The 24,666-nt window shown below is 44.3% G+C and overlaps 1 protein-coding gene across 1 annotated transcript in view; it reads left to right on the forward strand.

Moving 5' to 3' along the window:
* LOC115075937 (IgGFc-binding protein-like) overlaps positions 1 to 24,666 on the forward strand; it is a 400,171-nt gene that overhangs the window by 36,565 nt on the left and 338,940 nt on the right. Inside the window, exon 4 of the mRNA XM_029576916.1 lies at positions 18,150 to 18,203. Coding sequence (XP_029432776.1) covers positions 18,150 to 18,203 — 54 coding nt within the window. The remainder of the gene's footprint in view (positions 1 to 18,149; positions 18,204 to 24,666) is intronic.

Below are 24,666 nucleotides of genomic sequence, written 5' to 3' on the forward strand. Positions count from 1 at the left end.
AGGGGGGGGGGGGAGGATGGTGAAGTCTGAGACAGCTCCCTCCCTGCATTACTAGTGAGAGGCTGACTTCACAGACAGGGGGGAGCTGCCTGACCCTCACTCCTGACTTCCCCCATGTCCCAGCTAGTGAATGGTGTGTGGGTGAGGGGGGGGGGGGATGGTGAAGTCTGAGACAGCTCCCTCCCTGCATTACTAGTGAGAGGCTGGCTTCACAGACAGGGGGGAGCTGCCTGTCCCTCACTCCTGACTTCCCCCATGTCCCAGCTAGTGAATGGTGTGTGGGTGAGGGGGGGGGGGGGTGGATGGTGAAGTCTGAGACAGCTCCCTCCCTGCATTACTAGTGAGAGGCTGGCTTCACAGACAGGGGGGAGCTGCCTGACCCTCACTCCTCCGGGGTATTGTCATCTTCCTGCACACAGTGCCCTATCCCTGATACCAGGGGTGTTGTGATCTTCCTGCATGCAGTGCCCTAACCCTATTAATACCAGGAGTGTTTATTTATTTATTTATTTAAAGTCTCTTATATACCGATGTTCGTATGCACATCACATCGGTTCACAAAGAACAAAAGCTTTTGGGCAGAGCCCTTACATATAACAGCAGAATATAAATAACTTTCGGGCGGGGGCCCTTACATGTAACCATAAGAATACATTAAACAGGGGGGGGTAAAATACTGGTAAGGCGATGCAGTATTCCAAACATTAAATGGATACAATCAACTATATACAAAAATAGGTGAGTACAAAGTACAAAATCAGCAGGCATTCTTAGTCATACATCGATAAGGCATTCCTGGTCAGTTACTTGACTTGTTACACACTTGTTGTTGGTGATGTTTCTGCGTGGGATGGGGGGAAAGTGGGTAAGCTTGAAGAAACAGCCAGGTTTTGAGGTTCTTTTTGAATTTAGGAGTAGAGGTCTCAATGCGGAGTTCAGGCGGTAAGGAGTTCCATATAGTGGGGCCAGCTAGGGAAAATGCTCTGCTCATGGTAGAGGAGAGTTTGATAGATTTGATAGATTGTTTACAGAGGGATCCTTGAAGGGCTGGGCGAGTAGGTCTATTCGATGTGCGGGGGAGGAGAGGGGGGTTGATCCAATTAAGGTTATCATTCAACAGACTTTTATGGATGAGGGAGAGTGCTTTGTAGAGTATTCGGGAGGGTATTGGGAGCCAGTGTAGCTCGATAAGCGTGGGGGTAATGTGGTCTCTTTTTCTAGAGTTAGTCAAAATACGAGCTGCGGCGTTTTGCAAAAGTTGTAAAGGTTTAGTATGCGTTGAGGGGATGCCAAGGAGGAGTGCGTTGCAGTAGTCTATTTTAGACAGGATAATAGACTGAAGAACTGTGCGAAAGTCGGAAAAGTGAAGTAATGGTCTAAGTTTTTTTATCGTTTGGAGCTTAAAGTAGCAGTCCTTTATGATAGAGTTAATGAATGGTTTGAAAGTGAGATGGTTATCAATGAGTACACCTAGGTTGCGAGTGTGTGCAGAGAAAGATGTAGATGCGTGAGAGGGTGGGATAGCTGGGAGCGGGTGCTTATTAGAGATGATTAGAAGCTCAGTTTTGTTGGGATTTAGTGCCAAGTGCATGTCTGTGAAGAGTTGGTTAATGGCTGAGAGGCATGATTCCCAGTTTTGTAGGGCAGTTTGAAGGGAGTCAGAAAAGGGGAAGAGAATTTGCACATCGTCTGCATAGATGAAGTGCTTGATGTGAAGTTTTGAGAGGAGGGTGGTGAGGGGAAGCATGTAGATATTAAAGAGGGTGGAGGAGAGGGAGGAGCCCTGGGGAACACCTTGGGGGAGACTAATGGGTTCAGATTCATTGTTATCCACTAGGACAGTGAAGAAGCGATTTTGGAGATAGGATTGTATCCAGGATAGTGCGATTCCAGAAATCCCAATGCTACTGAGGATGTTGAGGAGGATAGAGTGGTTGACAGTGTCAAACGCAGCAGAAATGTCTAGCATGGCAATCAGATAGGAGGATCCTGAGTCAGTTCCTCTGATAAGAGTGTCAGAGAGAGAGAGTAGCAGGGTTTCGGTACTTAAATGCTTCCTGAAACCATGTTGGGTAGGTGGTAGAATGTTATGTTGTTCAAGGTGGAGAGAGAGGCGCGAGTTAACTAGTTTTTCAAGAATTTTGGCGAGTAGGGGCAGGTTGGAGACTGGTCTGTAGTTGGACAGTGTGGCAGGATCAAGATTAGGTTTTTTGAGGAGCGGTTTTACTACTGCTTGTTTGAGGAAATTAGGAACTGTGCCTTGCTCTAGGGAGCAGTTGAAAATGTTGGATAGGGGTTTGGCAATAACTTTGGGTATAGATAGGAGAAGCTTAGAGGGGATAGTTTCAGAGGGATGAGATGAGGGTTTCATCTTTCTTAGGATGTTCTCAACTTCTAATGAGGAAGTTGAGTCGAAAACGGAGAGATTTGCTGCAGAGCTGATACTGGGTAGAGGAACATTGTTGTCATTGTGTGAGAAGTGTGCCGTGATGGATGCAACTTTATCTCTGAAGAAGTGCGCTAAGTCGTTGCATCGGTTCTTGTGGGTGGTTGCTGGTTGCTGGTTGTGGGCGGGAGTGGTAAGGTCCGCAACCATAGTAAAGAGGGCCTTGGGGTTGTTTTGGAGACCGTGTATTTTTCTAGCATAATAATCGCGTTTAGTATGAAGGATGGCATTTCTGTATTCGTGCATGCGTTGGTAATAGGTGGTCTTGGCTGCAGGGGAGAGGTGTTTGCGCCAGCACCTCTCGGCAGCTCTAAGCTGAGTTTTAAGTATTTTGAGATCATGTGTGTACCATGGTTTTCTGTTTCTATGGTTAGGGTTGAGTGTTTTATTTGTGATAGGGCAATGCTTGTTTGCAATGTTCTGTGTGATGTTAACCCAAGAGGAGAAGGCGTTATCTGGGGAGGAGAGGTCAATTTGACTGTCTAAGTCAGAGCATGCTTGTGTAATAGTTTCCACATTACAGGTTTTACGGTATCTAAAAGATATGGGCTGGGCAGGTAATGTGGGTGAGGCTTGCGGGAGAGTGAGTTTAGTAAGAATCAAGGAATGGTCAGACCAGGGTACTGCCAGGATTGAGGGGGGATTGCTTATGTTGATAGGTGAGTTGATGAAAATCAGATCTAGGGTGTGGCCAGCTTTGTGTGTAGGGGATTGAACAATTTGATAGAAACCCATAGCTTCGAGGGAGGAAATGAAGGCTTCACAGGCCGGGGATTGAGGGCGGGCATCCACGTGTAAGTTGAAGTCTCCAAGGAGAATCGTGGGTATGTCATTAGAAAGGGAGTTTGCAAAGAATTCAATAAGGGGGGATGAATCTTTCTCTAGTAGTCCAGGGGGGGTGTAAATAAGACAGATTTGAAGTGATTTAGATTTGAAAAGACCTACTTCGTACTGTTTTGGGAGATCGCACTTCTGGGATAGAAGTTGGAGCTCCTTTTTTACAGCTAAGAGTAGGCCACCTCCTCTCTTCTTTTTACGTGGGATTGAGAAAATGTCGTAGTTGTCAGTGGGCAGTTGGTTGATGAGGGGTGTATCATGTTGTTTAAACCAGGTTTCAGTAACAGCACATATTTCTGGCTTTGAGTCGGTGAGAATGTCATGTAGGAGATGGGTTTTCTTCTGAAGGGATTGGGCATTGAGCAAAATGATGGATATGAGTGAGAGACTGATGGCTTGTTTGCGGGTGAAAGTGGGGATCATGATAAGCCTTCTTTTGTTGTGTGTGGTCTTGTGTTGTGTGGTCTGAGAGAAACTTAAGGGCGGATTTTTTGAGTGGTGTCCGATTTGGTAGGATAAAGAGCAGTCACAGATTAAAGGAGGCATTATTGACTGAGAGGTTGGGCCAAACTAAACACTTAGAAATTATAGGTTATTCAAAAAGTATGTTATATAGGGTAGATTCAATAGATAAGCAGCAAGTTGGAAAGTACTGACTAATGACAAAACAGGTTGTACAGTTCCAACTAGGGTATAACTTTTCATAGAGACCAGATATGTGATACAGAAAATGCAGATAATAGTATAGTGGGTTATAAAACAGCATAGCACAGCACAGTACACAGCATAGCACAGCACAGCACAGTACACAAAAGGTTATGGAATATCATAGCGCAGGTGATATAGTTGTATACTAAGTCACAAAAGAGGGTGTCTAGGGATGTTGCTGGTACTGCGTCACTTCAGAGTTGGGGAATGGAGCAAGGGGACGAGAATCACTGGATGTTAGGCTTGCGCTCATGCACGAGCAAGATGAGAGCAATTACGTGGGATAGGTACCTAGGTCTCAGTTAGGCAGTAAAGTGACACTGCCAGAGGGGCTTGGGATCCAAGCTTTGTTTGGGCGGGTATGGTGGCGTGTACTATAGTTCAGAGAATATTACCTCTTAGGTCAGCTGGAGGCCAGGCGGATCGAAAACTTATGGTAGCATAGGAAAGCGACGCAAGCCAAATTTTCTGGATTTTCAGGTCTGCTCGAGAGGGCTGCTCGAAGGGGCGCTCAAAGGGGCAGGCCCCTTTGTCGCGCTCCTTCGACGCGCGACGCTCGGCGCGCGGCGCCGGGTCAGCTGTAAATTTAAAGGGCCTCTGTGCCCTTTCCGATTGGCTGCAGGTAGGTGCTTGGTAGGCGGGCCTTCTTTCGTCGTTCGTTCCGGTCGGGGCGGCGTTAGGAGTGTTGTGATCTTCCTGCATGCAGTGCCCTATCCCTATTAATACCAGGAGTGTTGTGATCTTCCTGCATGCAGTGCCCTATCCCTGATATCGGGATGTGTGCAAGAAGATCACAACACCCCCGGTATGAGGAATAGGGCACTGTGTGCAGGAAGATCACAACACCCCCAGTATCAGGAATAGGGCACTGTGTGCAGGAAGATCACAACACCCCTGGTATTAGGGATAGGGCACTGTGTGCAGGAAGATCACAACACTCCTGGTATTAATAGGGATAGGGCACTGTGTGCAGGAAGATCACAATACCCCTGGTATCAGGGTTAGGGCACAAGTTCTAGTCACATTGACTGATCACATTACTTGTTTTGTCAAGCTACCAACTGTTTCCATTTCCCATCCCCCATATACTGTCAGTAGGAAACTTGGTAACATGAATAAATAAGAGGGCAGCCAATAGGAATACATATTCATTCCTAAACTGACCTTAACTGACCTGAAAAGTGTCAAATTGTATCATTTTCAGTTAGTGCGCACTAACTCCCAGTTAGTGCGCACTAATCGGAAAAAACGATTTTTAACGATTTTTTAACTAAAAAATCGTGCCTAAGACGATTTTCTTGCCCTGCCACACGATTTCTATCGTTAAGACGATATGGAAAACGATTCACATCCCTACTTTACACATTCTTCAAAACATCAAGAAAGGGCTTCTGTTACTGTTGCCAAGCCATTACTTACATTACTTATCTTAAGATTGCAAGGCCATGGTCTAATTAAAGGTGTAATTTATGATACCACTGCCCAATGGGGTGAATTTCAAAAGGTTTCGGCATATAAAATTGCAAGCTATGCACGTATGTAGCATGTGCACGCATTACTAGCAAAGTTGCATGTAATCACAAAAAGGAATGAGGGAGCAGTTTAGGATGATCCAGGCCAGGAGCTGGAAGTGTGTGCATGAGTGCCTATTTTTGTAAGTGGTATATAGACATGTATTGTGGAACTTGTCTGTACACTTTTACACCTGCTAATTGACTAGAAAAAATGAAATTGCATTTGTTTTTTGTCTGCAGTTTTTGAGAGGGTGGCCTGGGTTAAGTATTAGGGGCTTAGAGTGAACTGGTGGAGGTGTTGTGAACTGGTAATTCCAAGTACGTGCACAAGGAACTTATTTTCATGTGCATTCTTTATAAAATCCCTGCCTCTGCATATTACTCAGGGTAATCACGTGCACATGGTACAATTATTACGCATGTAAAATGTGTGAGCATCTTTTAATAAAATAGGAAGGGAAAGTAAGTAGATCCCTGCATTACAAAAAAAGATGTGTGCAGAAGTTAGGGGCAGAGATATGCAATATTTTATAAACAGTGCAACTCCTGTGGTTTTTTATAACAGTTTATAAAATATTGCTGTACCTTTAGATGTGCTGACACATACACTGTTGAAAATTACCTGTATGAAAACTTTTAAACCTATTCACATTACTGCATGTACATGCATAAGTGGACGCATGGACATTTATCCTTCTATTTTATAAACTGTGTAGCAGAAGCTGTGCAGTTTATAAAATACTGGGTACTTATGCTCAGAAAGTATGTTTCAGAACACACGCAATGAAAGCACTTACCTTTCCTACGTATTTTATAAATATATGTGTATATTTTAGGCGCATAAAAAAATAGAACGTGTATACATAAAACCAGGTATTTTAGAATGGACGCACGTTAAGTACTTTCTTGTACGGATATTTGAAATCGCCAGGTTATTACCTCTATCAGTTCACCTAGTCCGTCTGGAGTTCATCTAGATTAGGGGTGGACACCTCTGAAGAGCTGCAAACTAGTCGAGTTTTCAGGATATCCCTAATGAATATGCATGGCAGAGATATGCATGCATACTGCCTCAGCTGTATGCAGATCACTCCCATGCATATTCACTAGGAATATCCTGAAACCCCGATCGGTTTGCAGCCCTTCAGGAATGCAATTGCCCACCCCTGACCTAGATCATCTCGCACTTTACTTTTAGCCTCCACCAATTCACCAAATATTGCAGACAACAGACAAGTCCGATATCCATTGTGCTACCCAATTAGCAGGTGTAAAATTGGGCAAATAAGTTAGATAATTTAGATGTGAATATCTCTTATAAAATAGCAATTTCTGAATGTTCCTCTTGAACTGGTCCCAGAAAGCCCCTAGATTACCCCTTTTTGAGTATGTAAATGTACACATGAAACTTTATAAAATAGCATGAACATGAATACAGGCTACTTACAAGCATATATGCTAATTTTCTGCATGTAACCCCTTTGAAAATATACTCATGAATTTATACAGAAAATAAATGCTAAAAATATTCAATTTGCAGAAATATATGGGATACATTTTCAAGGCTTAAATACCTTTTACACAGATGAAAGAAGCTGAACCCTGTCCTGCTAAGTTAATTTTCAACCAGCTGAATGTACATGTAATACCAGGGCGGGATGGCTCCCAGAGGCACAGAACGAGAGATGGACCCTACCTGCTCTCATTCCCCATCTGAGTGCCAGGGCTCCCTGTCTGGAGAAGCTGAACTCCAAGGCCCTTTTGCATTGTTTCTTCTCTGTAAACAGCATGGATAATAATCACAGGCTTTTGAATCAAAAAATCACGTAGAGAAGCAATGTGGTTTCCAACCTCTCTACTGATAGTTGAATAGAAGACTGAAGAATATTTATAGCACTCAAATCAGAAGTAAATTCCTTAACACTTGATCTCTGTATCTTGCCAGTTACTCAGATTGAAGATAGTTCAATCCTCCTTCCACTCCCAAATTTATCACATCTTCTCCCTAATATAGAATGGTTAGTTTAAAGTTGCAATAATTTATCAGAACATAAGTCCCAACTCTCATTGCTTTCCTGAAGTCGTCTTAAATATTTTAGAGCTCCCTATAACAGTATCAGCGGGCACTATCCTGTCAAGTGCAGCCCACTTGAGTCAGTAGTGAACACAGTCCTCAAAAATCGTCAACTCCTTCCCTACAGCAGGGGACAGGCCTCCACTTCTCAGATGTGACCATTACTCCTCAGGCTCTTCCTAGGTGAAAGACGCCTTGTCCGAATAGAAGAGAAACTGATTCCCTGCTACCAAGAGCACTCAGCTCCAGATGGAACAAAAATAGTCTTTCACAAAAAGAGGAAAACCAAAGTAGAGACAGGAAGGATGGAAAATCTTGCCCCATTAATGAGAGAGCACACAAGACAGATCTTTGAAAGTTGAAACTCCTCTGCATTGGGTCACGGACAGGTCTACCCCCTGGAGGAGTGATAGAACTCTGCCAAAACCTTCCCTACCCCTTGAGTTAACCACACACAGAGATGCCCCATTCCTCTGCAAACAGTTCATACTGGGGTCTCACAAAGAAAATCTCCAAAAAATGGATCACAGGAGCAACAAACAAGTAGAAACAGGTCAGAATTACAGGTTGACCTGCAAAGGGAGAAAACAGAAAACCCTTCTGTAATAAGTTAGTAAAATAAAAGACAGGCGAGAAAGAACTCTTGCCTTCAAGAAATCTAACTAAAAATACCACAACCTAAAATGGTGCCTAATGGAGAAAAAGGATAAGGCAACACCTTTTGCAATATCCACATGGCGGAGCAAAACCCAAACCTCTCTCCAGTACGTCTCTCTAAACTTCCCCAATTACTTAGCACACTCCTTCTGGCAGGAAAGCAGAGGTTCCTTACATACATATGCATAACCCTATAGAAAAGAGGTTTTTCAGGGGGCATTTGGGAGGTTTGGTTGGAATCTACATCAAGGGGTCAATTTTCAAAGAGTTTAGGATCCTAACTTTGGGAGTTAGGCTCCCAAATTTTCCCTTTTGAAAATGTACTAGGGCTGAGTGCCTTAATTTAGACTCCTAGTTTCATTAGGCCCCTAAATTTAGGAGTTAAAAAGTGGGTGGCTATGGTGTGGAGTTAGGGTGGGGAGCTAAAGTTAGGAGCTTAGCACTGATTTTCAGAAATAGGCACCTAATTTAAGATCTTAAATCTAAGCAAATAAATAGCAGACTGAAAATGTAGAAGCCTAATTTTTAGGTTCCTAAATTTATGTTAATTTTCAGCTGAAAACTCAGAGACCTAAATTTAAGAGCTCAGCTTTTATTGAATATCTGCCCCACAAATAAAAAATGTACCATGGGTAGGCTAGTAAGTGTGCTTTACACCTTAGCTTTAGATCAGTGGTATTCATTCCCAACACGTGAGGGCCGCAAACAAGTTGGGTTTTCAGGATATCCCTAATGAATATGAATGAAATAGATCTGCATACAATAGAGGCAGATGCCTGCAAATCATCTCATGCATATTCATTAGGAATATCCTGAAAATCTGACCTATTGATGGCCATCGAGGGGTGGGAATGAATACTACTGCTTTAGATGGTGCAATTGTATGCGTCCACTTTTATTTATTTATTTATTTATTTATTTATTTTTAACTTTTTTATACGGACATTCTAAACATCAAAATCACAGAACATATAGAAAGACATGGTTTAATGGAACAAAGTCAGCATGGCTTTACCCAGGGCAAGTCTTGCCTCACAAATCTGCTTCACTTTTTTGAAGGAGTTAATAAACATGTGGATAAAGGTGAACCGATAGATATAGTATACTTGGATTTTCAGAAGGCGTTTGACAAAGTTCCTCATGAGAGGCTTCTAGGAAAAGTAAAAAGTCATGGGATAGGTGGCGATGTCCTTTCATGGATTGCAAACTGGCTAAAAGACAGGAAACAGAGAGTAGGATTAAATGGGCAATTTTCTCAGTGGAAGGGAGTGGACAGTGGAGTGCCTCAGGGATCTGTATTGGGACCCTTACTGTTCAATATATTTATAAATGATCTGGAAAGAAATACGACGAGTGAGATAATCAAATTTGCAGATGACACAAAATTGTTCAGAGTAGTTAAATCACAAGCAGATTGTGATAAATTGCAGGAAGACCTTGTGAGACTGGAAAATTGGGCATCCAAATGGCAGATGAAATTTAATGTGGATAAGTGCAAGGTGATGCATATAGGGAAAAATAACCCATGCTATAATTACATGATGTTGGGTTCCATATTAGGTGCTACAACCCAAGAAAGAGATCTAGGTGTCATAGTGGATAACACATTGAAATCGTCGGTTCAGTGTGCTGCGGCAGTCAAAAAAGCAAACAGAATGTTGGGAATTATTAGAAAAGGAATGATGAATAAAACGGAAAATGTCATAATGCCTCTGTATCGCTCCATGGTGAGACCGCACCTTGAATACTGTGTACAATTCTGGTCGCCGCATCTCAAAAAAGATATAATTGCGATGGAGAAGGTACAGAGAAGGGCTACCAAAATGATAACGGGAATGGAACAACTCCCCTATGAGGAAAGACTAAAGAGGTTAGGACTTTTCAGCTTGGAGAAGAGACGACTGAGGGGGGATATGATAGAGGTGTTTAAAATCATGAGAGGTCTAGAACGGGTAGATGTGAATCGGTTATTTACTCTTTCGGATAGTAGAAAGACTAGGGGACACTCCATGAAGTTAGCATGGGGCACATTTAAAACTAATCGGAGAAAGTTCTTTTTTACTCAACGCACAATTAAACTCTGGAATTTGTTGCCAGAGAATGTGGTTCGTGCAGTTAGTACAGCTGTGTTTAAAAAAGGATTGGATAAGTTCTTGGAGGAGAAGTCCATTACCTGCTATTAAGTTCACTTAGAGAATAGCCACTGCCATTAGCAATGGTTACATGGAATAGACTTAGTTTTTGGGTACTTGCCAGGTTCTTATGGCCTGGATTGGCCACTGTTGGAAACAGGATGCTGGGCTTGATGGACCCTTGGTCTGACCCAGTATGGCATTTTCTTATGTTCTTATTCATGTAAAAAATACAAATCACAACGGTTTACAATGAAACTGAATGTCACAAGGGAGCGTTACAAGGAACAGGGGATACAAATAACTGGGGTACAGGAAACTAAATATCTTCAATTAAATACAACCTGGTAGTATATATACTTATTCGATAACTTCGTAAGACACAATATATAAATATCAGTAAGAAAGAAGTAAAAAGGGTGAGAGTTCACATCAAGTTACCGTTGTACCTTAAACTGAAGTCCAGAACAGAATGAACTGAAAATAGTTGTGGGCAAGTGTTCTTAAAAGATTGGTTCAGCTAAAAATTTCAATCTAGGTAGGAAAACATTTTCACTCTTGTTGTAGTCACATAACAAGCTATTCCTCAAACACAATATATGCAGTGGGCACCTCAGGTTTGGAAATTGTCAGAATTTGTGTGGTTTACAAACCATGTACATCGATTGTCACTTAGGACCCCTATTGGAAATGTAAGGGTTAGGGATGTGCAGAGGAAGAATGTTTATTTTGGTTTGTTCATTTGTTTTGTAGGGCACCTTCATTTGGTTCAATAGTTTCAAATGAAAATGTTTGTTTTCTTTGTTCATTCATTTGTCATCAAAGTCAATAGAGGAAGCACTGCAGCCTATTTTGGGCTCCTAAATGGGAGTTTTCTCATTAATTCTAATGAAATTTGTGTGAAAACCTCATCAGAAGGAGGAAAGATCTCCAAGGCGCTTAGACTTTGACAAAGTGGCACGAAGGGGGCACAGGGGGTACCAGCAGTGGCAGGAGCTTTCCAAGGTACCATCAGAGGATAAGAGACAGCAAGAGTGGAAATGACACTCCAAGACTTGGTTTGAGGCAGAAAGATAGGCAAGGTGGCACCAAAAGTGGCACCGTAAGGTCCATGGAGCCCAGCATCCTGACTCTGACAGAGGCCAAGCCCTAAAAAGACAAGCAAGTTTTGGCCACTCATTCCCTAGAACAAGTGGTGGGCTTCTTCAGGTCCGTAGTTAGTAACTATTTATGGGCTTTTCTTTCAGGAACTTGTCCATATCTTTTCTAAATCCAGTGTGCTACTTACATTGACCACAATCTACAGCAATCAATTTCACAGCTTGATTGTGTGTCGAGTAAAAAAAACACAACACTTCCTCCAATGTGTTTTAGACCTGCTACTTGTCAGCTTAAATGAGTATCCTAGACCTAGTGTTTGAAAGGGTAACTAGCCCGTCCTTATTTTACCTGTTCCATGCCATGCGCAATTTTGTAGACCTCAAATGATATCCCCCCTTCAAATATCTCTTCTTCAAGCCTGAAAAGCCTTAACCCATTTGTGTGACAAAACCGGGAGATTCACAAATATGTTGGGCCGGCAAACACTGAGCAGATTTTAAAAGGTGCCTGGTATGTTTGTATCTCCCACTGCGCGCACAAAGATTTCTCCCAAAAAAGGGGAGAGCATGGGCATTCCTGGATTTCACATTAAAACCAGCGTGTAAGGGGGAGATCACGTGATGCCTTGAACAGAGCAGGATGTGATATGGCTGCTCTGTCTCTGCCAACGCTCGCATCTGTCTCCATCGCAGCCTCTAAGCTCCGTATTTCCATCTAAGATTGCTAGTGAGACACCAGGAGTTCCATGAAGGTATTCCCGGGTATGTCAGTCCTGGTTACCAGATAGGAAAAAGAGAAGGCGCGCCCAGCCAATGACAAGATGGCCCAGAGGCAGCCCTGCTTTCTGGAGCCATGGTCGCAGAACTCAAGGCAGCAGTGGTGGGAGCTTTGGAGCCAGAGATTCAGGAAATTATAGCGAAACACTCCAGGGTGAACAATAGAGTCACGGCTCTGGACAATCTGTTTGAGAACCTGGAAAAGCGGGTAGCAGTAAATCAAGATTCCATTGCGGCCTTGGAAAACACTGTGACGCAACTGCAAGCTACTTTAACCAAGCAGGAAGAGAGGCTGGAAGATCTGGGAAATCGCTCGTGACGGAATAACCTTCGTTTCGTTGGATTGCCCTAGTCACTCTCAGATGCTGGCCTGGTAAGCCTTTTAGAAACCTGGCTAGCTGAATCACTGAATCTAGCGACGACATGTGGCCCACTGAGAGTGGAGCGTGCTCATCGTTTGTGCCCTCGTAAGGAAGGAACCAATAGGCCCTGAGTTGTTATCGCTAAATTCTTAGATTTCATGCAAAAAACTGAAATCCTACGGGCAATTTGGGCAGGGAAAAAACTGTTATATGAACATAAGGATATCCTCGTGTTCCAGGACTACTTTCTGCAACATTTTACTCTATGGAGCGAATTCTCCCCCTACTGTAATCGACTTCATAAACTGAGCGTGAAATTTATGCTGGTATTGTTGCGGACAGCACGGTGGACCCTTGGGCCGGCCTGGCGGAGTGCGTTGATCGGAAGAGAAGTCTCTGTGGAGCTGGAGCAGGCCGGGAGGCGGAACTACAGCAGAGGCAAAGGTGGAGTCTTCACCCTGAAAGTCAGAGATTCCCCCCCCCCCCCCCCCCCCCCCCCCCCCCCCCGAGAGGAGTCCGTGAGGATCCGGACCGCTGGGACTTAGGTGACGGTAGTGAAACTAGAAGAGAAGATGGAATCTTCACCTTGGAAGCCCGAGATCCCCCCGGGAGGAGCCCGTGAGGACCCATATTGCTGGGAATTAGGTGACAGCAGCGAGAGAGATAAGACAGACCAGAAGTTGAGGCAGGCGGCAGACACAGGATATCGTAAGCGGAGCCGGAGTCAGGAACCAGAGAAGCAAACCAAGGAGAATCCAGGAGCAGCAGGATCAGGAGCCAGAACAGCAGGATCAGGAGCAGGAACAGCGAGACCAGGATCAGGAACAGCAGGAACGCAACTTGACTCTCAGGAACTGAGGAACTTCGTTGCAAGGCAAATCCCCTAAGCAGACGCTGGCCTTAAGTACTCTGCTGGCGTCTGACATCATCAAGGGGGCTGGCCGAAGACTCCTGTGCCTGGACCTTTAAAAGGTCCTCCCTCGCGCGCGTGCACCCCGAGGAGGGGGCGGAGTCCAGAGCGGAGCTTGGCGGCGTCTCCCTCGTGGAGACGCCGCCGCGGAGAGGCCTGAGAATGCCGGACCTCATCGCGGCCTGCAGCGGGGAGGAAAGGTAAAGACCCGGTCGCTAGTCTAGCGACCTGGACCGCAACAGTACCCCCTCCCTTATTCCCCCTCTTCAAAGGACCCGGTTTACCAGGATGGTCCAGGTGGAACTGTTGCAGAAGAGATTTGTCGAGAATGTTGGGAGCAGGTTCCCAGGTGTTCTCCTCCGCACCGCAACCTTCCCAAGCCAGCAAGTATTCCCAGCAACGGTTGAAGAAATGTACATCCAGGATCTCTCGAACCTGGTACGTAGGGTCATCAGCAGCGGGGCTAGCCACAGGATCAGGCAGTCTCTGATGGAATCTAGAAAGGACTACTGGTTTAAGAAGGGAGACATGAAATACATTGTGAATAAGTAAAGTAGTAGGCAGGTGTAAGCAATAGGAAACCAGTCCAACCCTTTCAGCAATTTGGAATGGCCCGCAAAATTTAGGAGCCAACTTTATAGAAGGCAACCTTAGGTGAAAGAGTTTGGCTTAGTATCAAAAACAATCTCCTAGAAGGAATACTGGTGCTGGCCAATGATGTCGGTTGGCATGCCTCTTGGCGGAGCTCACTGATGCAGTGAGTTTAGTTTGGATGGACCTCCAGAGTCCATGCAATTGCTGAGCAGACAGCTGGGCTGCCGGTGACGACACTGACATGACAGTGGTAGCGGTGGTTTAAGTTGCTTCCCATATACTACTAGAAAGGGTGATTTCCCAGTAGCTGAGTGAATCTGATTATTGTAGGAAAACTCGGCCCATGGTAGTACCCAGTTGTTTTGTCTGTCATTAGCAAAGGCGCGAAGAAATGTCTTTAAGGAGTGGTTCATGCGCTGAGTCTGGCCATTGCTTTGGGGATGAAATGCGGTAGAGAAACTGAGTTGAACCTCAACCCTTTTGCACAAAGCTTTCCAATAATGGGCTGTAAACTGAGGGCCCCGGTCAGACACAATGTCCTGTGGAAGACCATGAATACGGAAGATGTACTGCACGAACAGCAAGGCTAACTCTGGTGCTGAAGGCAGTTTGGCCACCGGAACAAAATGAGCCATCTTAAAAAAACGGTCCACCGTGACCCAAATGACCGTTTTCCCATTGGTTGTAGGCAGATCTACTACAAAGTCCGTAGCTATATGAGTCCATAGTTCAGTAGGTATAGGCAGTGGTTGCAATAATCTCCAAGATTGACCAACTCGGGGCTTTTGTCTAGCGCAGGTAGGACAGGAATTCACATAAGTGCGTACATCTTGTCTCATGTTTGGCCACCAGTAATAGCGGTTCAACAAGTCCAATGTCCTGTCTCGGCCAGCGTGGCCACCAGACAGGGAATCGTGAGCCCAATTTAAGACTCTCTTCTGAAGATGCTTTGGAACTACTGTCCTCCCCAAAGGACTCACGATTACAGTGGCAAAACAAAATTCAATGTAAAGTGCAATTAGTTTCTCACCGCATAGAAATTTTGATATGCGGTATATAAAATTGTTAAATAAATAAATAAAAGCTGGAATCCAAAATAAAAGAACAGAATTACATACAGTAGTTGGCTTAGGTAAAAAAAAAATCAGAGGTGCATTGAGTCCAACCATCTTGTTTCCCAACAAAGAAGAAGCCAGCCCCGGCTGGAGATTTAGAGCGCCTAATAAATACCTTCTGTAAATTGTCTCGGATATATTCAGTCATAGCCCGGGTCTCCAGGGCGGATAACGGATAGATCCTACCGCGAGGCGGGGTAGCTCCAGGAATCAGATTAATGCTGCAATCAAATTCTCGATGTGGAGGCAAAGTGTCAGCAGCTTTCTTGGAGAAGACATCTGCAAACTGACTGTATTGTGGCGGCAATCCCTCAAGACAGGAAGTGCAGATGAAACTACAGGAGGAGTTTGATTCTTTAGTGCAGGTCTTATGGCATGCTGGACCCCAGTTGATACGTTTTAAAGATTTATTTATTTATTTATTTAAAGTTTTGTATACCGACATTCGTTAAGAAAACATCATATCGGTTTCCATGGAACAAATAAACAGTAGCCAACAGGCTACTGTGGATTGTGATGTTGCACCACGGAATACCAAGAACTATAGGATGGATGGCTCTCCGGATGACATAGGAAATACTTTCAGTGTGGTTCGGTGCAATGTGGCACTCCATCGGAACTGTGTGATGAGTTATTCTCCCCGGCAGGGGATCTCCATGGATGGAAGATATAATTAACGGCTTTAGACACAGATGAGTAGGAATGTGCAGTTGTTCAACCACATCTTGCAGAATGAAACTTCCTCCGGCTCCAGAATCTACTAAAGCCAGGGTGGAGAACTGGTGATCTCCGAAACACAGGGTGACATGCAGAGTTAGTGGGGGAGCCGGAGAAGTGATGCCTAGGGTTATTCCCCTGATGGAGCCTAGGCTTGGGAGTTTCCCGGACGTATTGGGCAATGAGCAATGAGATGGCCTGATCCTCCACAATATAGGCAGAGGCCTGCCTTATGACATCTTTGCCGTTCCTCAGGAGAAAGAGGACCACGACACAATTGCATTGGTTTTTCGACAGTCCCTTCTGTGGTAGATGCAGTTCGAGAAACGGAAGCAAAAGAGCAAAAAGGAGTAGTAACCGCCATGTGCCTTCTCTTGCTCGATCCCTCACGAGCTCTTTCCTGTAGCCGGTGGTCGATCCGGGTCACCAAGTCAATGATAGAGTCCAACGACTGAGGTAACTCCCGGGCTGCCATTTCATCCTTAATTCTGGATGACAGGCCCTCAAAAAATATGGACCAGAGACAGTTCTCCTCCCAATGGAGTTCAGAGGCAAGGGTTCTAAATTCAATGGTGTAATCAGCCAGTGGCTGACTTCCTTGTCTAAATTGTAGAAACTTGAGCCAGTGACTACTTGTTTCCTTCGATCATCAAATACAGTTTGAAACAATTCCAAGAACTTAGGAAGGATTTTCAGGACTGGATCTGACTGTCGCTAGAAGGGAGAAGCCCAGGTCAGGGCTTTACCCTCTAACAGAGACAGGATATATATAGTTTTTGTAAGATAATCCGGAAAGAGGGAGGCTTGAAGATGGAAGTGCATGCTGCATTGGTCGAGGAATCCCTGGCACAAGCGAGGTTCGCCAGTGTAACATGAAAGAATAGGTAATGGAATCATGGAAGGGGTATTACCCTGCATCACGAATGATAGTGGTAATGATGGAGGAGCTGCCGCTATAGAATCAAGACGGGTGTTGAGTCGCTCCAAGGAAGACATCATAGATTCTAATATCCGTTGCTGCTCCATGACTTTCTGGGCTAGTCCAGGAATGGCCTGGTGAGCTGAAGCCTCTGCCGGGTCCATGGTCTTGGCTGTTACGAATCAGAAGGTGGACCCCTGTTCCGAGGTAGGGTTAGTACTACCAAAGACAGAATCAACCCTCTTAGGTCCCTTCTGTCGGAGGGCAAGGCCTGGTGAATCAGCAGCTGAACAAAGACTTTGCCCTGGAAGCTCGTGGTCCCCCAGGAGGAGCCCGTAGGGACCCGGGCTGCTGGGACATAGGAGACTCACTGAAGACTGAAGATAGGTCTGGATGCAGGCGCCTCCTACAGGTCATGGATGTTCTTTCAGCATTTGTTATTCCCTGTGTCTCCTTTGTTATTTTAGTTTTGCATCGAAACATAAGAACATAAGAAATTGCCATGCTGGGTCAGACCAAGGGTCCATCAAGCCCAGCATCCTGTTTCCAACAGAGACCAAACCAGGGCACAAGAACCTGGCAATTACCCAAACACTAAGAAGATCCCATGCTACTGATGCAATTAATAGCAATGGCTATTCCCTAAGTAAACTTGATTAATAGCCGTTAATGGACTTCTCCTCCAAGAACTTATCCAAACCTTTTTTGAACCCAGCTACACTAACTGCACTAACCACATCCTCTGGCAACAAATTCCAGAGCTTTATTGTGCTTTGAGTGAAAAATGCAGATAGAAAAATGCAGATAGAAAAGACAGCAGCAGAAAAGGAGCACCAAAGCTGCTCATTTGTGCCTTCTACTGGGTTGTCATCAGTCTTCTTCATTCTTTCTTTGCCACCAAAGAAAATGTAATTTGAATGGGAGAAAAATTAGCTCATTCCTTGTGCCCCAGTTTTGAATTCTGTAAATATGGTAATCCTGCTAAAATGAAAGGTAGATGATATTCCACTACTGAATTTCATTAATTATTTTATTAATATACTGAAAAAGATGGCACTATATTTTCTGCCAAAGTTGTTTCTCCTTGTGTCCTTCTGTTAAGGTCATAAGATTTTCCAGCATCAGCCATGTTATAGGGCTCAGTTTTATCCTAGCCAGCTCATTGTCTTCCTTGAGCTGAAAGTAGTGGGACTGGATTCAGGGTTCTCCAGATATGTAGATTTGTGTTCTTTGAATTATGATATAAAATATGTCTTGCTCACATTAAGGTATCTTTTTTTCTTTCAGGAAAATGGACATATGGAGGTGGACAACCCAATATTCCAACTGGATCAATCAGCAGTGAGTTAAAATTACATTCTTCAGAAACAATGAATGCCACTGAGTCTCACTGAAAAATATTGCCCCGCTCCTATCCTCAAGGGAAGCTGTAGCATATGATTATTTTGTCTCCTTGAAGGAAGAAAGGCAGCACATACAGTATTCTTGAAAACATCTGGAATGGGATTCTATTGTCATTGTCAAGCTAACATTTACACATTACATGAAAAATAGTTTAAAATTCTTTACTGCCTATGGATTGCAAGGCCATGATTTAATTAAAGGTGCAAGTTAAGATATCACTGTATACAATATTTATACTAAACAAAACAATGAGACCCCCTCCCACCCCTAGCCTCCAAGCCCCTTCTGGTTCCCCCTTTCTCGCCTGGGATCATGATAGTCTTACAATTTTCCCTGATGGTCTTGTATTGTCAGACGGAGCTTTCCCTATGATTCCAGTCAGATGTCATATTCAAAAATAGTACTGGCCATCAAAAGTTTGCCAGAAATGTACCAAGGATATTGAAACTAGGCATTTAGCCAGATAACATGTGAGTTAATCTGGCTAAATGACTTTGAATGTTAGCCTCTGTTTGTCTGGAATAGATGCTAGAGCAAATTAACAAACTAAATAAGCAAATCACCAGGACCTTATGGCATTATCCTGGAGTTCTAAAGGAACTCAAAATAAAAATTGCAGACCTGCTACTGATAATCTATAACCAATCACTCACCTCAGCCTCTGTATCTGAGGACTGGAGGGTAACCAATGCAATTTTATTTATTTATTTATTAAAGGCTTTTCTATACCGAATTTCTTGATACAAATCAAATCAACTCGGTTTACATCAAACAATTAGGAACTATAACCAACCAAACAGTAAATACAATTTGAAGGAGAGTAAAGTTACATTATAACAAGGATGTATAACTTGGAGGAGGAAAAATAAGAGGGGGACGATAGATTAAGATATACATTGGGGTATGCGAAGGTGCAGATAGAATACCTCATGATAAATTTGTAAACATTCTCTTAAAAATTTATATACACGGTTTAGAATTTGTAAAGTGTATAGTTGCTAGAACTGTTGTAAGTCAGGCAATGCCAATTTTCAAAAAAGGCTTCAGGAGCAAGCCATGTAAATACAGACCAGTTAGTCTGACATGGTGCAGGTTAAATGGTGGAAGAAAAGGTTAAGGACAAATGTTAAGAACACGATTACTGATCATATGGATAAACATGGCTTAATGGGAAGTGCGAGCATGGGTTTAGCAAAAGATGTCACGACTTACTAATCTTTTAGAATGCTTTGAAGGTGTGACTAAGCATGTGAATACAAGTGTATTTGGATATTCAGAAGGCATTTGATAAAATCCCTCAAAAGGACCTCCTCAGGAAATTAAGAAGTCTTGGGTTAGGGGGCAACGTCTTACTGAGGACTGGAGACAAAGAATATGACTTAATGGTCAGTTTTCCCAGTGGAAAGAGATGACTAGTGGAGAGCCTTAGGGATCTTTACTTGGAGCAGTGCTGTTTAACCTTTTCATTAAAAATCTAGAAAAAGGAGAAATGAGTGAAATAATCAAACTTGTAGATGACACAAAAATATTCAAAGTTAAAATAAAAGCAGAAAAAACCTTGCCAGAGTGGTGAGCAGTGCATCTAGATGGCAGATTAAATTTGATGTGGACAAATGCAAAGTGATGTACGTAGGAAAAAATAATCCAAACTATAGATAAACAATCCTGGGATCTGCATGAGGAGTTCCCAGACAGGAAAAGGATCTTGAAGTGACTGTGGGTAACATATTGAAAACCTCAGCTCAGTGTGTAGTGGAGGTAAAAAAATGATGAAATAGATGAAATAGCTCTCCTGTGTCTAGGTTGGAAAACAGATAATTGAGACGGAAAATGATAGATGTTTATAAAATCATAAGTAGGGTGGAACAGTAAATAAAGAATGGATATTTACCCTTTCAATTAATATTAAAACAGGTAGACATTCCATGAAACTCACAATCAACAGATTTAAAACAAATTGGAGAAAATATGTTTCACTCAGTGCACAATAAAGCTGTGGTATTTATTGTCAGAGAATGTGGTCAAGAATTCCAGCATGATAAAGTCTTTAAGTCTGTCCCCATATGCTTTATGATAAAGACCACATTGACCATTTTATTTGCTTCCCTCTGAACCAACTCCATCCTGTTTATATCCTTTTGATGGTGCGGTCTCCAGAATTGTACTCATTATTCCAAGTGAGGTTTCACCAGGGACCTATACAGGGGTAATATCACCTCCTTTTTCTGCTGGCTATTCCTCTCTCTATGCACTGAAGCATCTGTAACCTCTACTTTGCCAGAGATCATCTTCAGCGACTACAGAGGTGGGAAAAACTTTCTGCAGCCCTTGTACAGGGTTTCTTCAACTGTGTGAATAACAAAATGCTATGGGGCCCAAAGAGAGTCGCGCACTTGAAAGAAAACAGTCTACACTCCAAGGGTTGTTCCAAAACAAAAGATACAATTATTGTAAAATTCAAAAATCCAGAAGATAATCCAGATTGCAGAAAACAGTATCCAAAAAAATGACACTGATTTCTCAGTTGACTTCTCATGTTGTTTGAGGGTCCATTCCAAATAGAATCTCAACTTTTCTGGCTCCCACCAAGGCCCAGACTGTTATGAATCCACTGATAACTGCTCTGTCCAGTATAAAATACTCCCACTTTGGACTTTGCAAAAGAAAGAAAAGGTGGCCCACTTGTCTGAGGGACCCTTTACCCCAAGATTATCCTTATGTCTACTTTGGCTTCCCCAGACATCCAGCTCTTAAACTCTAACTCAAAAATCCTCAGGACCACAACCCAAAGCTGCAGTTCTGAGCCTCAGAATTTTAGACCTCAGAATCCTAACTCTTGCAAGTCTTAACCTATAGCTCCTTCTAGTGCTTGTGGAAGTACCTTAATAAATATGTTTTCCCAAACCCACCCCTTTTGGGGAAAGGAACTCCCCAAGTCCAACTTAGTAAAGATAGTGGCGCCCTGAAGGCGGTCAAACAATTCGGAAATCAAGGGTAGCGGGTATATGCCCTTGCAGGTGATTGCATTTAGGCTGCGGTAATCAATACAAGGTCTTAATGACCCATCCTTCTTCTTGACGAAGAAAAAATCTGCTCCTGCAGGCAAGATAGACGGTCAGATAAATCCCTTAGCTAGGTTTTCCTGGATGTATTCGGTCATAGCTCGGGTTTCAGGCTGAGACAATGGATACGTCCTGCCCCTGGGAGGGGTAGTGCCCGGTAGCAGGTCAATCAGACAATCAAACTTATGCAGATGTGGAAGGATATCTGCTTTCTGCTTAGAAAAGACATCCTCGAAGTCTCCATAGGGAGATGGAAGACCAGAAATGGCTACTGCAAGAGGGACCGCTGGTGAAGGCTCCACCTTCTTCAGACATTGTTGGTGACAAGTGGAACTCCATTCAGTGAGCTGTAGAGCTCCCCAGTCAAACTGGGGGGAGTGATGCTGGAACCTCGGCAACCCCAAGACTATAGGATGAATGGCAACCCCAAGACTATAGGATGAATGGATTTCTCCAACACAAGAATTTCAATATCCTCCTCATGGAGAGCGCTGGTGAGTAGCTGGGAGATCCGCCCAGGTAGTGTTTCATCAAGGATAGAGGCGATCCGCAGAGAGAATTCAATGGCATGAGTAGGTTTACCGAGGAGGTGTACCAAGTCTTTCAAGATAAAACTCCCACCTCCAGAGTCAACTAGAGCCATGGTGGAGAAAGAATGGAAGTCCCAAGTTAGAGTAACTAGTAATGATAATTGAGGGGCTGGAGTAGTAGTGCCCAGGTTCAGGACCCCAACTGAACTTAGGCCTGGGAGGTTCCTGGTCAGACAGGACTAGTCTGAAGGCAGTGGCCGGAAGCCCCACAGTACAGGCACAAGCCGGAGTCCCTCCATTGAAGACGTTCCTCTGGAGTAAGGCGCCCACGACCCAGCTGCATAGGTTCCTCCTACTTGATGGTAGATTGAAGCCCACTACTAGCGGGCTTTGTGGAAGGAGGAGAGCGGGATCGCTCCACAGCAACATGTCGGGGAGTCCGAACTTCATGGTGACATTCCTGGAGGTGGTGATCAATCTGGCCTGTCAAGTCAATTAGATCCTCTAGAGAGGAGGGACGTTCTCCGGCTGCGAGTTAATCTTTCAATTGGGATGAAAGACCATCCAAGTAAATGGCTCGATGACAATCTTCTTACCATGCCAATTCAGTGACTAGAGTCCGAAACTCAATGATGTAGTCGTTGATGGATCTCTGACCCTGTTGCAAGCGTTAGAGATGGCTGCTGGCCACAGCCTAGGTGCCTGCCAGGATCTTCAAAGTTCTGACAGAAGACAGTCAAAAAGCATGACAATTCTTTCAGAAGAGAGTCCAAATGCTCCCATAAGGGAGAGGCCCACGCCAAAGCCTTGCCTTCCAAACGAGAAAGAATAAAGGGGTGGAGCACGTAGGGCCAGCAAAGCCCTGGTGGGAGAGGCTGCAGGCGGTGGGCTGACTAGTGCAGATGTTGGAGCTGTGGCACTTGGGTGAGTATCTAGCCAAGCATGGAGACATTCGACAGAAGAGGCCAATGTCTCTAGGAACCACTGCTTTGTCAGAACTAGTATCATCAAGGCCAGGCCAGGAATGGCCTGGAGAACGGAAGGCTCCGCTGAATCCATGGCCTTGGCAATCTGTTGCACTGATGGTGGACCCTTGGCCCGAGGTGGGATTGACTCTACCCACAGGGCAAATCCTACAGGTCTCCACCGTCGGGAGGAAGAGCAGGCTAGGAGATGGAGGCCGATTGGAGCTTCGCCAATACCAACCCACGTTTCCTTCAGTTGAGACCTTGGGTGCCCGGGCCGGCTGCACTTAGGCTGGCCTCCGTGTGACTACTCCTAGTTGGTGTAGACAAGAGTAAGCCAGGAAGCAGCAGAGGTATTGAAGGGCCGAGGATGGTCCGGACGAGGCAGGGTTCCAGACGCCAACAGGAACAGAGGGAAGCAGGGGGCATCCAGGTAAAGATAGGCCAAAGCCTGAGAGGCCAGGTTCATAGGATACCGAAGGAGAGTCCAAGGCAAGCTGGAGTCAGGGCAGGTGGCAGGAAGGCACAGTACCGGAAGCAGAGCTGAGGTCAGAGCCTGGAGATCAGATCAAGCATAGTCCAGACAAAGCTGTTAACTCTGTTTGGCAAGTTGACATTCTGCTTGATAAGCACTAAAGTTAACTTAAATCTGTGAATAGATACACTCATTCAGTTTTAGAATAGTACTGGTAAGTGCTGGTACAGTATCAATAAAACATGATATCAAAACCTTAAGTTCCAATTCCATCATGTCACTGCAAGGTTAGGGGAGGGGTTGGAATGGTAGGGCAGAGGATTGGATGTTGCTGCAGAGCCAGCCCAGCCTGTCAGAAGTACAAGCAGTAGTAGCAGGGAGAAAAAATGAAATCCTGCTCCTAAATTTAAGATACTTTTATTTTAGCCACAGAAGGCTAGGAGTGGAAGCCATCTCAAGCCATATGAAATTGAAATTGGGAGAGCAAGTGCCACTGTCACATCTTTTGGAGTGGGACAAAAGGCAGGAGAGCCATCTGAGGCTGGCATTAGTAGGACAGTGGTATGGACAGGGGCAGCTAGGGGTGTGCATTTGTTTGCAACGTATTGGCAATCCGCAATGTATAGGGCCATATTTGTTGTATTTGTGGGGAAGCGAAACGTATCGCGATTCTCACAAATGCAATGAATCTTCACCGAATTATTCGGCCATCTAAAGGAGCGAATTTAAACAAAACCCCCACTCTCCTGACCCCCGAAGACTTGCCAAAACTCCCTGGTGGTCCAGTGGGGGTCCGGGAGCCATCAACTGCACTCACGCCGTCGGCTGCCGGTATTCAAAATGGCGCCAATAGCCTTTGACCTTACTATGTCACAGTGGCTACCGGTGCCATTGATTGGCCCCTGTCACATGGTAGGAGCAATGGACGACCGGCGCTGGCACTTAGAGAAGATAAGGCCATCGCGGAAAGATTAAATGATTTCTTTCCTTCAGTGTTTACTGAAGAGGATGTTGGGGAGGTACCCGTAATGGAGAAGGTTTTCATGGGTAATGATTCAGATGGACTGAATCAAATCACTGTGAACCTAGAAGATGTGGTAGGCCTGATTGACAAACTGAAGAGTAGTAAATCACCTGGACCAGATGGTATACACCCCAGAGTTCTGAAGGAACTAAAAAATGAAATTTCAGACCTATTAGTAAAAGTTCGTAACCTATCATTAAAATCATCCATGGTACTTGAAGATTGGAGGATAGCTAATGTAACTCCCATATTTAAAAAGGGCTCCAGGGGAGATCAGGGAAATTACAGACCGGTTAGCCTGACTTCAGTGCCAGGAAAAATAGTGGAAAGTGCTCTAAACATCA

The sequence above is a fragment of the Rhinatrema bivittatum genome, chromosome 14 (assembly GCF_901001135.1).
Source record: "Rhinatrema bivittatum chromosome 14, aRhiBiv1.1, whole genome shotgun sequence".
Classification (NCBI taxonomy): Eukaryota; Metazoa; Chordata; class Amphibia; order Gymnophiona; family Rhinatrematidae; genus Rhinatrema; species Rhinatrema bivittatum.